At 54.3% G+C, this 14,119-nt stretch overlaps 1 protein-coding gene across 4 annotated transcripts in view; it reads left to right on the top strand.

The window, feature by feature from the left end:
• stxbp4 (syntaxin binding protein 4) overlaps positions 1-14,119 on the top strand; it is a 260,949-nt gene that overhangs the window by 27,844 nt on the left and 218,986 nt on the right. For all 4 annotated transcript variants that reach the window (XM_038777465.1, XM_038777464.1, XM_038777467.1 and 1 more), the window contains 2 exons: positions 4,554-4,649; positions 7,113-7,182. In XM_038777465.1, coding sequence (XP_038633393.1) covers positions 4,554-4,649; positions 7,113-7,182 — 166 coding nt within the window. The remainder of the gene's footprint in view (positions 1-4,553; positions 4,650-7,112; positions 7,183-14,119) is intronic.

The raw sequence follows: 14,119 nt of genomic DNA, 5'->3' as shown, positions 1-14,119 counted from the left end.
TAGGGGTCCGCCGAATTTGAGGGTGAGGCTCTGGAGATTGCACTGGAAATCCAGGCCTAGTAAGAGTGACGCGCAGAGGTCGGGGAGAATGTACAGACGGAAACGGTCGAATTCCACGCCCTGTACAGTAAGTTTAACCAGGCAGAAACCCCGGATCGGGACAGAGTGGGAACCGGAGGCGAGAGAGATCTGCCGGTCGGCGGGATGGATCGCAAGGGAATAGCGCCTTACCGTGTCCGGGTGGACGAAGCTCTCGGTGCTCCCAGAGTCGATGAGGCAGGAGGTCACGTGGCCGTTGACCAGCACCGATGTGGAAGAGGGTGCCAGGTTGCGAGGACGCGACTGGTCGAGCGTAACGGAGGCGGGTAGCAGGCAATCGGCAGTCGAGTATGATGAGTCCGACGAGGAGCGGTAGCGACCCGTGTCCCGTGGCCCCGTCCCGGGGGAGGGCAAAATGGCGGCGTCTGGAGTACCTGTGTGGGAGAAGATGGCGGCGGACAAGATGGCGGCGCCCAAGGAGCGCACAATGTGGGGTCGGGACAAGGTGGCGGCGCCCATGGAACGCACATGGTGGTGGGGGATGAAGATGGCGGCGCCCATGGAGTGCACGTGGGGTCGGGGGAAGCGGACGGCAGGTCCCATTGTGCGATCGGCTGAGGCGAGGGGGGGAACGGGGGCGCAATAGCGGCAACCGTCCGAGACTGACACACCGCTGCAAAGTGGCCTTCTTGCCACAAGCTTTGCAGGTCGCGGTGTGGGCCGGGCAGCGTTGGTGGGGGTGCTTCTGCTGACCGCAGAAGTAACAGCGGGGACCCCCAGGGGGTGCGGTGCGGCGAACAGCGCAGGCATAGTGCGCGGGGGCGGCTGCTGGGGGAGCCGGTTGCGGGGTCCATGAGGGATAGGACGGGTGGGCCTGGGGGGCTGGTTGCGGGGTCCACAAGGGGTAGGACGGGTGGGCCGAGTGGCTAGCGGAGTAAGATCGCGCACTACGGGAGGCGGCCGTCATGGAAAGCGCCAGAGTCTTTGCGGCCGCGAGGTCGGGGGCGACACCTTCCAGCAGTCGTTGCCGGATGGGGTCCGATGCAATGCCTGTAACGAAGGCATCGCGCATGAGTAAATCCGAATGTTCCGCGGCTGTGAGGGCCCGGCAGTCGCAGTCTCGTACCAGAGGTATAAGGGCCCTCCAGAAGTCCTCAATCGACTCACCCAGCTGCTGGACGCGAGTAGAGAGTTGATGCCTCGCAAACAGGGTGTTTGTCGACTGTGCATAGTTCTCCTTGAGCAGTTCCATAGCTGCGGTGTAGTCAGGCGCATCTCGAATTAGCGGAAAGACACTGGAGCTAAGTCTGGAGTACAGGAGTTGCTTTTTCTGAGCCTCCGTCGGGGGAGGGTCCGCTGAAGAGATGTAGGCCTCGAAGACTGCAAGCCAGTGAACAAACTCTTTCCTGGCGTGAGGCGACTGCGGATCCAGCTGCAGGCGGTCAGGTTTGATCCTGATGTCCATGGTGTACGGAAAATCACACAGCAATAAATTGTGGCGCTAACAATTGCACTCAAAGACGAGAGACAAGTACAATCGAGGCTTATTGCTGTGTGATGCTATTCCTCCGGCTGCAACTGTAGAATAGGATCTCAGTCACTCACACGCATATTTATACACAAGCTCCCTGTGGGCGGAGCTAGCCGGCAGGGGCTTACCAGAGGAATCTGTATTACAGGTACAGCCATACATCCCCCTACTGCAAGTACACATAACTACAGTGGTTATCACCACACTGTCTCTCTCTCTCTATCTCTCTCTCTCTATCTATCTCTCTCTCTCTCTTTCTATCTCTCTATCTCTCTCTATCTTTCTCTCTCTGTCTTTCTCTCTCTATCTCTCTCTCTCAAACACTCATTCTCTCCCCCTCTCTCGCTATCTTTCTCTCGCTCTCTCTCTCTTTCTCTCTCTCTCTATCTCTCTCTCTCTCCATCTCTCTCTATCTATCTATCTCTCTCTCTCTTTCTATCTCTCTATCTATCTATCTCTCTCTCTTTCTCTATCTCTCTCTCTCAAACACTCATTCACTCCCACCCTCTCGCTATCTTTCTCGCTATCTCTCTCTCTCTCTCTCTCTATCTCTCTCTCTCTCTATCTCTCTCTCTCTCTCTATCTATCTCTCTCTCTCTCTATCTATCTATCTATCTATCTCTGTCTCTCTATCTATCTCTCTCTCTATCTCTCTCTTTTTCTATCTCTCTCTCTCAAACACTCATTCACTCCCCCTCTCTCGCTATCTTTCTCTCACTCTCTCTCTCTCTCTTTCTATCTCTCTCTCTATCTCTCTCTATCTCTTTCTTTCTCTCTCTCTCCAGCTCAGGATTTCCAGTAACTGAGTTCAACCTCCTGCACCCAATTCCTTTCTACAATTTCTGAGAATAATACACTTTTCACTCAGAGTAAAATAAAGAACTTGGGCTGGATTCTCCGATTCTGAGGCGATGTCCTGGCACCGCGGTGCGTGGGAACAGTGGCGATATACGCCCGGAAATGCGGCGCGAAACGGCCATCGATCCTCCATTTGGATGGGGGCTAGCATCCTGACGGCGTAGCTGCTGATACGGTCCAGAGAAACGCCGGGTCCGTGGCCCCGCATCCTGACGGCGTAGCTGCTGATACGGTCCAGAGAAACGCCGGGTCCCCGGCCGGGTGTGCGTACAGAGGCGACCTGCACCGGCCGCACCGTGCAACATGGCACCGGCCGCGCGCGGACCCGGCCTGCGAAATAGTGCCTCCCCTTTGGCCGGCACGTGAGCCCAGGACCACCCCCCCCCCCGCCCGACAGAGTCCCCCCTGCCCGCGGATTGGTCCTCCTCCCACTGTGGTGACGCTGGACTGAGTCGGCAGCCGCCACACCGAGTCCGTGACGGATGTGACCACACACGACCGATACCGTCGGCAACTTGGCCGGTCAGGGGCAGAGCCTCGGGGGGGGGGGTGGACCTCAGGCAAAGTCCTGAGGCCGTCGATACGGCGGGCGGCGTACTCTGCAAGGTCGCCGCTTTGGAGGAGGCGGAGCATCGCTAAAGCAGCGCCGCCCCGATTTGGTCGGAAACAGGAATGCTCCGGCCCATCGCCGAACGTGATTTTGGCGTCGGCGACGGGAGAATCCCGCCCTTGGCATTCAGCTTCAGTGCGACAGGAAGAGAGGTGGAAACGGGAGGAAATTCCAGTGGTTGGGAAGCAGGCAGCTGATGGTAAGGCCACCCAGGGGAAGCGAATACAATAGTGGGTGTCTCCGGAAAGCAGAGATGGAGGAATGCTGGAGAGTTGTGAGATCGGAGGAGGTTACAGAGGAAGGGAGAGGTAAAGGCAGTGGAGAGATTTGAGCACTAGGCTGAGAATCTGTGTTTGAGGGATTGCTGAGGTGGGGGGTTAGTGTAGGTCAGTGAGCACAGGGGTGACGGGTGAGTGGGATTTGGTGTGGGCCAGGATTTTTTTCCCGTTATCCTTTTATGGGATGCGGGCATCGCGGGCAAGGCCCACATTAGTTGCCCGTCTCAAATTGCCCTCGAACTGAGTGGCTTTTTAAGAGTTAACCACGTTGCTGTGGGTCTGGAGTCACATGTAGGTCAGACTGGGTAAGGACGGCAGATTTCCTTCCCCAAAGGACATTAGTGAACCTGATGGGTTTTTGCGACAATCGACACTGGTTTCATGGTCATTATTAGACTTTCAATTCCAGATTTTTATTGAATTCAAATTTCACCATCTGTCGGATTGAAACGCCAGACCCCAGAGGCAGGGGGGGGGGGGGGGTAACGCAGGTCCCCAGAGGCAGGGGGGGGGGGGGTAACGCAGGTCCCCAGAGGCGGGGGGGGGGGGAGTAACGCAGGTCCCCAGAGGCAGGGGGGGTAAGGCAGGTCCCCAGAGGCAGGGGGAGTAACGCAGGTCCCCAGAGGCAGGGGGGGTAACGCAGGACCCCAGAGGCGGGGGGGGGGGGGTAAGGCAGGTCCCCAGAGGCAGGGGGGGTAACGCAGGACCCCAGAGGCAGGGGGGGGGGGGTAACGCCAGACCCCAGAGAGGCGGGGGGGGGGGAGTAACGCAGGTCCCCAGAGGCAGGGGGGGTAACGCAGGACCCCAGAGGCAGGGGGGTAACGCAGGTCCCCAGAGGCGGGGGGGGGGGGGGGGTAACGCAGGTCCCCAGAGGCAGGGGGGGTAAGGCAGGTCCCCAGAGGCAGGGGGAGTAACGCAGGTCCCCAGAGGCAGGGGGGGTAACGCAGGACCCCAGAGGCAGGGGGGGGGGGGTAACGCCAGACCCCAGAGGCGGGGGGGGGGGGGGGTAACGCAGGTACCCAGAGGATTACTTTGGGTATCTGGATTATTGCCCTGTGACAATACCGCTCCCTCCCCCCCCCCCCCTCCCAAATCTATTAGAGGCAGGGGGGGGGGGGTAACAGGTGAGAGGCTGGACAGGAGAGCAATGGGGATTGTTGAGTTTGAAGGTAACAAAAATAAGTTTTCAGCAGCGCCACCTCAGCAGAATAAATAATAATTTTTTTCTCTGTTTTAGGTATTAAAATCATTGGTGGGTTTAAAGAACAAACAGGCGAGGAATATGGAATCTACGTCAAGCGTATTTTGCAGAGAGGAATAGCCGCAAGCGATGGTAGGTGCAGTGCAATTTGAGCTTGGCATTGTCGGCTCCAGGGAGGTGATTGTAGGTTGTAGCGAGAGCTGGGTGGCATGGTGCCACACGCTCCTTCCTGTGATGACACCTTACTGTGAAAATGTGAAGATGTAATTCTGTAAGTTTCTGTGCCCCGATGGAGGGACCTCAGCACCAAGTGCTTTGGACATGGTACAGGCTGTTCCCAGCTACTGAAGTCAATCTGACATGAAATTATATCCCTCTTTGCATGAACCCCGGTTCTTGGTTTTGGCTGTCCAGTGGCCATGCTGGCACCATCAAGCACTCCGTACAGGACATTGCTTGGTCAGTGACCACTCCACTGAAGGTGCTGTAATTGATCAATCATAAAGCATAAATGGAAGCCATTCATTCCATCGTATACATGCCCCAAAGAGGCATCTGATCAATCTCACTCCGTCTTCGTCTCCCTTCCAATCGCTCTGCAAATTTATCCCATTTAGGTACCTATCCAATTCTCTTTTGAGTGTTACTGTTGAATCTGCTTCCACTGCCCTTTGAGGCACCTTCCAGATCACGACTAACTCTGTAACACAATCTTTCCTCATCGCCCTCCTGTTTTTTTTTGTCAATTCCTTAAATCTGCCTTCTCCGGTTGTCAATCCCTCTGCCAGTCGGAACCTTCAGTAACTTGAGGAAGCCAGTGGTAGTGGAACAAGATTTATTGAACTATGTACAATACTCTGCCCATAGCAGTAACTCTCTCCCAATCCAGTCCCTGTTGGGACAACCTACAGCTCTGGGCCCTGCGTGGGCCGGCTTTATATGTGTAGGCATTTAACCAGCTCGGGCTGGGTGGCGTCTGGCTCCTATCTGGACAGCTGGCTCTCCCTGGGCCCCCCGGGGAGATCGATCGACAGTGGTTTCCCCGTGTTTCCTGCCGGGGAGAGAGGGGGGGGGGGGGGGGGGGGGGGGGGTTTATGACAGAACCATATTTCTCATTATTTACTCTATCAAAACACCTCAGGCCGGAAGCCACAGGGAATCCCGCGGGCTGGGTACACCGCTGGCAGGAGCAGGGAATGGCTGGAGAATGGATGCTGATTTTAAACATCTCGATCAATGTCCCCCTCACCTTCTCGACCCAAAGGACAACGATCCCAGCTTCTCCCATCCTTACCCAAAACTGAAGTCCCCGGAGCCATTGGCAAAGACAAGCACAATCCTCTGACTCAGAGACCCAGACCCATATTTCCAATCCCACATTATCCTCAGTATCTCAAAGGCAGCAGATCCGCAGGGATTCTGACCTTTCCTGGGGGCAGCTTCAAAATATTTAAATTGTGAGGGGTGGTTAATGGAGGCCGCATCCGCAGAGTAGATGGTTGGAAACCCCTCTGCACGGGCGGTTTCTATCAATGATCACTGGCCAGCGATCAGGAGCAGGAACCCTGACCCAGACACATCAAAGACACGTCTGCACGGCATCGACAGGGAAATGCAGCCTCAGTAACACACCTCCCAGTGGAAATACCTGTCGGAAAGTCAAGATGTACACGTGGTGAGATTGTGGGACTTGCGACCATCTGGGCTGGTTGAGCTGAACAGCATTGAAGGAGTTAAGGGGAAGCTGGATGACCACATGGGAGAGAGGACCAGAAGGACCTGTCGATAGGGCAAAATGAAGTGGACAAGCAGGGGCTGGTGTTGAGTTTAAACACTAGCCCAGAGCTGTTGGGCTGAATGGCCTGTTTATGTAAGATGGTGATGGACATTAAAAGCCAGCTACTGGGCTGAAGGTGATTCACAGGTGCTATAGATTTCAGAGTACACTGCCTTTCAGGCTTATGGAGACATGTGTTACACTGAATTGCCCCATTATATATCCCCATTCAGCCAGAGCTACTCCTTTCTCTGGTCCTGGAGCTCACCTACCTGAGAAGCCTCCCCCAGCACTGACACCCATCTGTATGTCTGAGGAGGTAGCTCGACTCAAGCTCATGTCTGTAATGGAGCCTGAAAGCAGGGAGCAAAGGTCAGCCATTCAGAGCACTGTGACCCTGCCAGAGTAATGAAGTGTGTTGCACCCATTATGCAATGTGCATCAGGCACACACGCCATGTAATTCCTGCTGCTCTAGCTATTGGGAGGTGGGACCCATGAGGGGAAGGTGTTCAGTGCCTGGATCACACTCGAGACTAGAAGGTGTTGCACCCAAACCTGGCTTCTGAATTGAGAGTGTTGGGTCCAGATCCATGCCGATTGAGGGCGGTTTGGACCTGGCTTATGACCAGGAATGTCTTTCCTTTCAGCTTAGCGGGAATCACCAGCGACATTCCTGTTCCAGGTGTGGATGAGTTCTGCCTTGAGGACAGAACAGACCTGTGGTACCAGATGGATAGGAGAAGGGCTGGGACTGCTAGAAAACTCATGGTAACTGCTGTCAGTTCTGCCCCAGCTCCAATACCTCTTGTGTTTCAGGTCGTTTGCAGGCTGGTGACTTAATCCTGGAAGTGAACGGAGAGGACCTGGCGGGAATTACAAATGAGAGGTATGTAACCCAGAGCTAAACCCTGCACAGTAATGTTCTTCACTCCATTGGCAGCCATGCTTCCAGCTGCCTGGACATGAAGGTCTGCAATTCCCTCCCTGAACCTCTCTGTCTCTATCTCACTTTGCCCCTTTCAGATGTTCCTAAAAATGGCCTCTTTGACCAGACCTTTTGGTAACCTTTCCTCATATCTCCTTTTGTGGCTCACTGTCAGATTTTGTGGGCTATGCACTCCTGCGAAGGGCCTTGGGGTGGGTCACTACATCCAAGGCGCTATAGAAATGCAAACTGTTGCAGTGAGGGGTTGTGTGAGGCCCAACCCAATACCGGGTTCTTGATGCAGATGCTGGAAAAGTGAAAGTAAAACAGAAACGTTGGAAATAGTCAACAGGGCCGGCAGTGTCTGTGGAGAGAGCAACGGGGTCAATGATCTGTCATCGGAACAGGAGAAAGATGGAGGGAAGGTGGTTGAAGAGGGAAGAACAAAAGGGAGGGTCTGTGATGGGCTGGAAAGTGAGATAGAGGAAATGACCAAAGCAATGATGTATTCAGCAAAAAGAATACCATTACAATCCAATCACCAGACGCTGTGCCACAGGCTAGCTACAAACACAAAACAAACCAAACCCCTGGCTTTATTGTCACTAAGGGCAATTTATCACGGCCAATCCACCTAACCTGCACATCTTTGGACTGTGGGAAGAAACCGGAGCACCCGGAGGAAACCCACGCAGACACGGGGAGAATGTGCAGACTCCACACAGACAGTGACCCGGGGGGAATCGAACTTGGGACCCTGGCGCTGTGAAGCCTCAATGCTATTCACTGTGCTACCGTGCTGCCCTTAAAGGTTTTCCTTTAAAAAACAGTTAGACAGTTACATGGGCAGGGAGGGATATGGGCCAAATGCGGGCAATTGGGACTAGCTTAGTGATAGAAACTGGACGGCATGGACAAGCTGGGCCGAAGGGCCAGTTTTCCATGCTGTAAACATCTATCACTCTATTTCTGCTGGGATAGAATTGAACGGTAGGGAAGTTATTGCCGAACCTGTATCGAACCTTCATTGGACTACACTCAGAGTAACGGTGGGCAGTGCGAGACACTACCTTGTAAAAAGGACATCGAGGCTCTGGAGAGGCAGCAGAGATTTACAATGATGGTACCAGATATCTGAGGGTTTCTACATTAGGAAAGGATTGACAGACATTATGCGGGATTCTCCGACTCCCCCGGCGGGGGAGGGGGGGTTCTAACTGACGCCGGCAGCAGCCCCCCCCCCCCCCCCCCCACCCCCGGCAATTCTCCGTGCCCCAATGGGCCGAGCGGCCACCCGTATTCGGTCAGTCCCACCAGCGTGAAATAGATATGGTCCATCCCGGCGGGACCTGGCATTGAGGGCGGCTTGGGGGGGGGGGGGGCGGTGGCCTGGCCCGCAATCGGCCCCACCGATCTGTGGGCGGGCCTGTGCCGTGCGGGCACTGTTTCCCTCTGCGCTGGCCTCTGTAAGGCTCCGCCATGGCCGGCACGGCGATGAAACCCCCTGTGCAAGCACAGCAAACACGCCGCCAGTCCTGCGCATGCGCCAACTCGCGCCATCCCGTGGCGGCCCTTTGGCGGCGGTTGGCACAGCACCAACCCCTCCAGCGCCAGCCTAGCCCCCGGAGGTGCGGAGGATTCCACAACTTCCGGGCGGCCCGGTGCCGGAGTGCTTCACGCCGCCCCGCCAATTGCGGGAGAATCCTGCCCTGGATCTCTCATCGCTTGTAAAAGGCTGAGTGGGAGTCGACTAACGTTCTGAAAGGTTTTGATAGTGGATGCAGAGAAACTGCATTCTCTTGTGGGGAAGAGCAGAACGAAAGCACAAGTGGTTAACACTGTGGCCTCACAGCGCCAGAGTCCCAGGTTCGATTCCCCGCTGGGTCACTGTCTGTGTGGAGTCCGCACGTTCTCCCCGTGTCTGTACGGCTTTCCTCCGGGTGCTCCGGTTTCCTCCCACAATCCAAAGATGTGCAGGTTAGGTAGATTGGCCATGCTAAATTGCCCTTAGTGTCAAAAAGGTTAGGAAGGATTATTGGGTTACTGGGATAGGGTGGAAGTGAGGGCTTAAGTGGGTCGGTGCAGACTCGATGGGCCAAATGGTCTCCTTCTGCCCTGTATGTTCTATGTTATGAGAGACCATCGATATCAGATAGTCACCAAGAAATCCAATTGGGAATTCAGGGGAAACGTCTTCAGCCGGAGAGTGGTGAGAATGTGGAACTCGTTCCCACAGGGAGTGAATGGTATCGATACATTCAAGGGGAAGCTAAATAAGTATATGAGGGGGAAGGAAATAGAGGCGTACGATTTAAGAGGGGAAAGATGAGAGGAGGCTCGAGTGGAGCATAAACACTAGCATAGTGGTCAGCACAATTGCTTCACAGCTCCAGGGTCTCAGGTTTGATTCCCGGCTTGGGTCACTGTCTGTGCGGAGTCTGCATGTTCTCCCCGTGTCTGCGTGGGTTTCCTCCGGGTGCTCTGGTTTCCTCCCAAGGTCCAAAGACGGGCAGGTTAGGTGGATTGGCCATGATAAATTGCCCTGAGTGACCAAAAAGGTTCGGAGGGGTTACTGGGTTACGGGGATATGGTGGAAGTGAGGGCTTAAGTGGTTCGGTGCAGACTCGATGGGCCGAATGGCCTCCTTCTGTACTGTAAATTCTATGATAGTCTGACTGGGCTGAATGGCCTGTGTAATTACCATCTCCTTTTGCCTTGCACCTTCATTCCTTTTGTCATTTAATCTCTCCTGTTTCTCACCCTCTCGTCCCTCCCTCCCTCCACACTTCACCCATTTCCTTGACTACGAAATTGGCTGAACACCATTTACATGTGATCCTCAGTCATGTCTGCTGGCTGTTCTACTGCGGAGGATTCATAGCTGTCCTCATCTGATCCCTGCTGACCTCCAACTGTATGGTTTCCTTCCAGCCAAAATAGTCATGAAGTCTGTTCCCCAGGCCTCTGTAGTGCTGTGAGGGTAGCAGTGTAGAAACATAGAGGGTACAATGCCGTTGGGAGAGGGAGAGAGGCATGTTGACTTTCCCTCCTGTTTTCACTACCCCTCTGTGTGGGAGAGAGCAGCCTCCCTGGATGATGGGGCCGAGGAGGCTGGAATACGAAGGGTAGCGATCGAGCTCTGGCCATCAGCACGGTAACACAAAGACTGGTCTGGTGTCAGACAGATACTCTTCAAGCAAAGTGTGACCAATCTCTGTAGCCGCTTGGTGCCAGCTGGACACTGTGTTCGACTCACTGCTTTCCCAAACGGTTGAGTTAAGATGGGCTGAATGGAACTTCCTCATTCACGCGTTATCTTGTGAACCGTAGAGCGAGGATTCCAATATCAGTTAGTTCCAGGAGAAATAGCAGCAGCTAGAGTTTCAGCACCTTGTGTGCCTTCGTCCCAATTCCACCTGCCTCGAGGTGCCCGAGATATCGCCAGTTCCAACCTCACTCGAATAGCAATCCCTCAAAGACGGAGCAGCTTCTCGAGGTCTCCTTTACAGTGAGCTGTGTTGTGATCTGTTCCAGGGCCGTCGATATCCTTCGCATGGCCTCAGCATCCAGCCACATGTCCTTGCTGATCTCACGGGATGATGAAGCCAGGTAAGACGGGAAGCTTCTGTGCCTTCCTCCTGGGCTGGTCAATGTTTTAATGCTGGAATTTGCGTAGTGTCTGGTTAGAGGTGTGCAAGGTGTGAGCTATATTGCACGGCTACTCGCTTTCCATCAGTGAGGAGGGCAAATAAAACAGTTCTTAGGGCACACAGCCTCTGGGCTGGCTGCTGTGAGATCTAACTATAAACCACACACAACAGGACAAATCTTGGTTCCAGGCTCAGCCTCCACCTTAATAATTAATTAATTAGAAATCAGTTTACCAGTTAAGCTGATTAGTGTGTTAAAGCTTTGCTTTCTGTCTTTATTCCATTCCTGCTAAGCTGAAGCTCACTAATACAATTTAAATCCGATTAAACAATGGTGTGTGGTGGGGAGAGAGGTTTGCTACATCCTACAGGATATTCATCCTGCGCTTTTGAGCAGAGGCCTAGCTGCTCTGCTGGGTTTAAGAGATCCTGTTGTGTTTCTTAAAGCCAGGATGTGGAGATGCTGGCGTTGGACTGGGGTGAGCGCAGTAAGAAGTCTTACAACACCAGGTTAAAGTCCAACAGGTTTGTTTCAAATCACTAGCTTTCGGAGCGCAGCTCCTTCCTCAGGTGAATGGAGAGGTATGTTCCAGAAACATTTATATAGACAAAGTCAGAGATGCCAGACAATTCTTGGAATGCAAGCATTTGCAGGTAATTAAATCTTTACAGATTCAGAGATAGGGTAACCCCAGGTTAAAGAGGTGTGAATTGTCTCAAGCCAGGACAGTTGGTAGGAATTTGCAAGTCCAGGCCAGATGGTGGGGGGTGAATGTAATGCGACATGAATCCAAGATCCCGGTTGAGGCCGCACTCATGTGTGCGGAACTTAGCTATAAGTTTCTGCTCGGCGATTCTGCGTTGTCGCGTGTCCTGAAGGCCGCCTTGGAGAACCCTTACCCGGAGATCAGAGGCTGAATGCCCTTGACTGCTGAAGTGTTCCCCGACTGGAAGAGAACATTCCTGCCTGGTGATTGTCAGGTATCCCTCTGCACAGTGCTGGTTCCAGTGTTCCCCCCTCTGCACAGTGCTGGTTCCAGTGTTCCTCTCTCTGCACAGTGCTGGTTCCAGTGTTCCTCCCTCTGCACAGTGTTGGTTCCAGTGTTCCTCCCTCTGCCCAGTGCTGGTTCCAGTGTTCCTCTCTCTGCACAGTGCTGGTTCCAGTGTTCCTCCCTCTGCACAGTGCTGGTTCCAGTGTTCCTCTCTCTGCACAGTGCTGGTTCCAGTGTTCCTCCCTCTGCACAGTGCTGGTTCCAGTGTTCCCCCCTCTGCACAGTGCTGGTTCCAGTGTTCCTCTCCCTCTGCACAGTGTTTGTTCCAGTGTTCCTCTCTCTGCACAGTGCTGATTCCAGTGTTCCTCCCTCTGCACAGTGCTGATTCCAGTGTTCCTCTCCCTCTGCACAGTGCTGATTCCAGTGTTCCTCTCCCTCTGCACAGTGTTGGTTCCAGTGTTCCTCTCCCTCTGCACAGTGTTTGTTCCAGTGTTCCTCTCTCTGCACAGTGCTGGTTCCAGTGTTCCTCTCCCTCTGCACAGTGTTGGTTCCAGTGTTCCTCCCTCTGCACAGTGCTGATTCCAGTGTTCCTCCCTCTGCACAGTGCTGATTCCAGTGTTCCTCTCTCTGCACAGTGCTGGTTCCAGTGTTCCACTCCCTCTGCACAGTGCTGGTTCCAGTGTTCCCCCCTCTGCACAGTGCTGGTTCCAGTGTTCCTCTCCCTCTGCACAGTGTTGGTTCCAGTGTTCCTCCCTCTGCACAGTGCTGGTTCCAGTGTTCCCCCCTCTGCACAGTGCTGGTTCCAGTGTTCCTCCCTCTGCACAGTGCTGATTCCAGTGTTCCTCTCTCTGCACAGTGCTGGTTCCAGTGTTCCTCTCCCTCTGCACAGTGCTGGTTTCAGTGTTCCTCCCTCTGCACAGTGCTGGTTCCAGTGTTCCTGCCCCTCTGCAAAGTGCTGGTTCCAGTGTTGCTCCCTCTGCACAGTGCTGGTTCCAGTGTTCCTCCCTCTGCACAGTGTTGATTCCAGTGTTCCTCCCTCTGCACAGTGTTGGTTCCAGTGTTCCTGCCCCTCTGCACAGTGCTGGTTCCAGTGTTCCTCTCCCTCTGCACAGTGCTGGTTCCAGTGTTCCTCTCCCTCTGCACAGTGCTGGTTCCAGTGTTCCTCTCCCTCTGCACAGTGCTGGTTCCAATGTTCCTCTCCCTCTGCACAGTGCTGGTTCCAGTGTTCCTCTCCCTCTGCACAGTGCTGGTTCCAGTGTTCCTCTCCCTCTGCACAGTGCTGGTTCCAGTGTTCCTCTCCCTCTGCTCAGTGCTGCTTCCAGTGTTCCTCCCTCTGCACGGTGCTGGTTCCAGTGTTCCTTTCCCTCTGCACAGTGCTGGTTCCAGTGTTCCTCCCTCTGCACGGTGCTGGTTCCAGTGTTCCTCTCTCTGCACAGTGCTGGTTCCAGTGTTCCTCCCTCTGCACAGTGTTGATTCCAGTGTTCCTCCCTCTGCACAGTGTTGGTTCCAGTGTTCCTGCCCCTCTGCACAGTGCTGGCTCCAGTGTTCCTCTCCCTCTGCACAGTGCTGGTTCCAGTGTTCCTCTCCCTCTGCACAGTGCTGGTTCCAGTGTTCCTCCCTCTGCAGAGGGCTGGTTCCAGTGTTCCTCCCTCTGCACGGTGCTGGTTCCAGTGTTCCTTTCCCTCTGCACAGTGCTGGTTCCAGTGTTCCTCCCTCTGCAGAGGGCTGGTTCCAGTGTTCCTCTCTCTGCACAGTGTTGGTTCCAGTGTTCCTCCCTCTGCACAGTGTTGGTTCCAGTGTTCCTGCCCCTCTGCACAGTGTTGGTTCCAATGTTCCTCCCTCTGCACAGTGTTGGTTCCAGTGTTCCTCTCTCTGCACAGTGCTGGTTCCAGTGTTCCCCCCTCTGCACAGTGCTGGTTCCAGTGTTCCTCTCTCTGCACAGTGCTGGTTCCAGTGTTCCTCTCCCTCTGCAAGGTGCTGGTTCCAGTGTTCCTCTCCCTCTGAATAGTGTTGGTTCCAGTGTTCCTTTCCCTCTGCACAGTGCTGGTTCCAGTGTTCCTCCCTCTGCACAGTGCTGGTTCCAGTGTTCCTCTCCCTCTGCACAGTGCTGGTTCCAGTGTTCCTCCCTCTGCAGAGGGCTGGTTCCAGTGTTCCTCTCCCTCTGTACAGTGCTGGTTCCAGTGTTCCTCTCTATAAAATCTCCAGAGGCCAAAGAAGGTAAATTAAACAACATTTAGTTTGTGAACATAAAGTAAA

Source organism: Scyliorhinus canicula, chromosome 18, assembly GCF_902713615.1.
Source record: "Scyliorhinus canicula chromosome 18, sScyCan1.1, whole genome shotgun sequence".
Lineage (NCBI taxonomy): Eukaryota > Metazoa > Chordata > Chondrichthyes > Carcharhiniformes > Scyliorhinidae > Scyliorhinus > Scyliorhinus canicula.
This window is presented reverse-complemented; position numbering and strand designations above follow the sequence as displayed.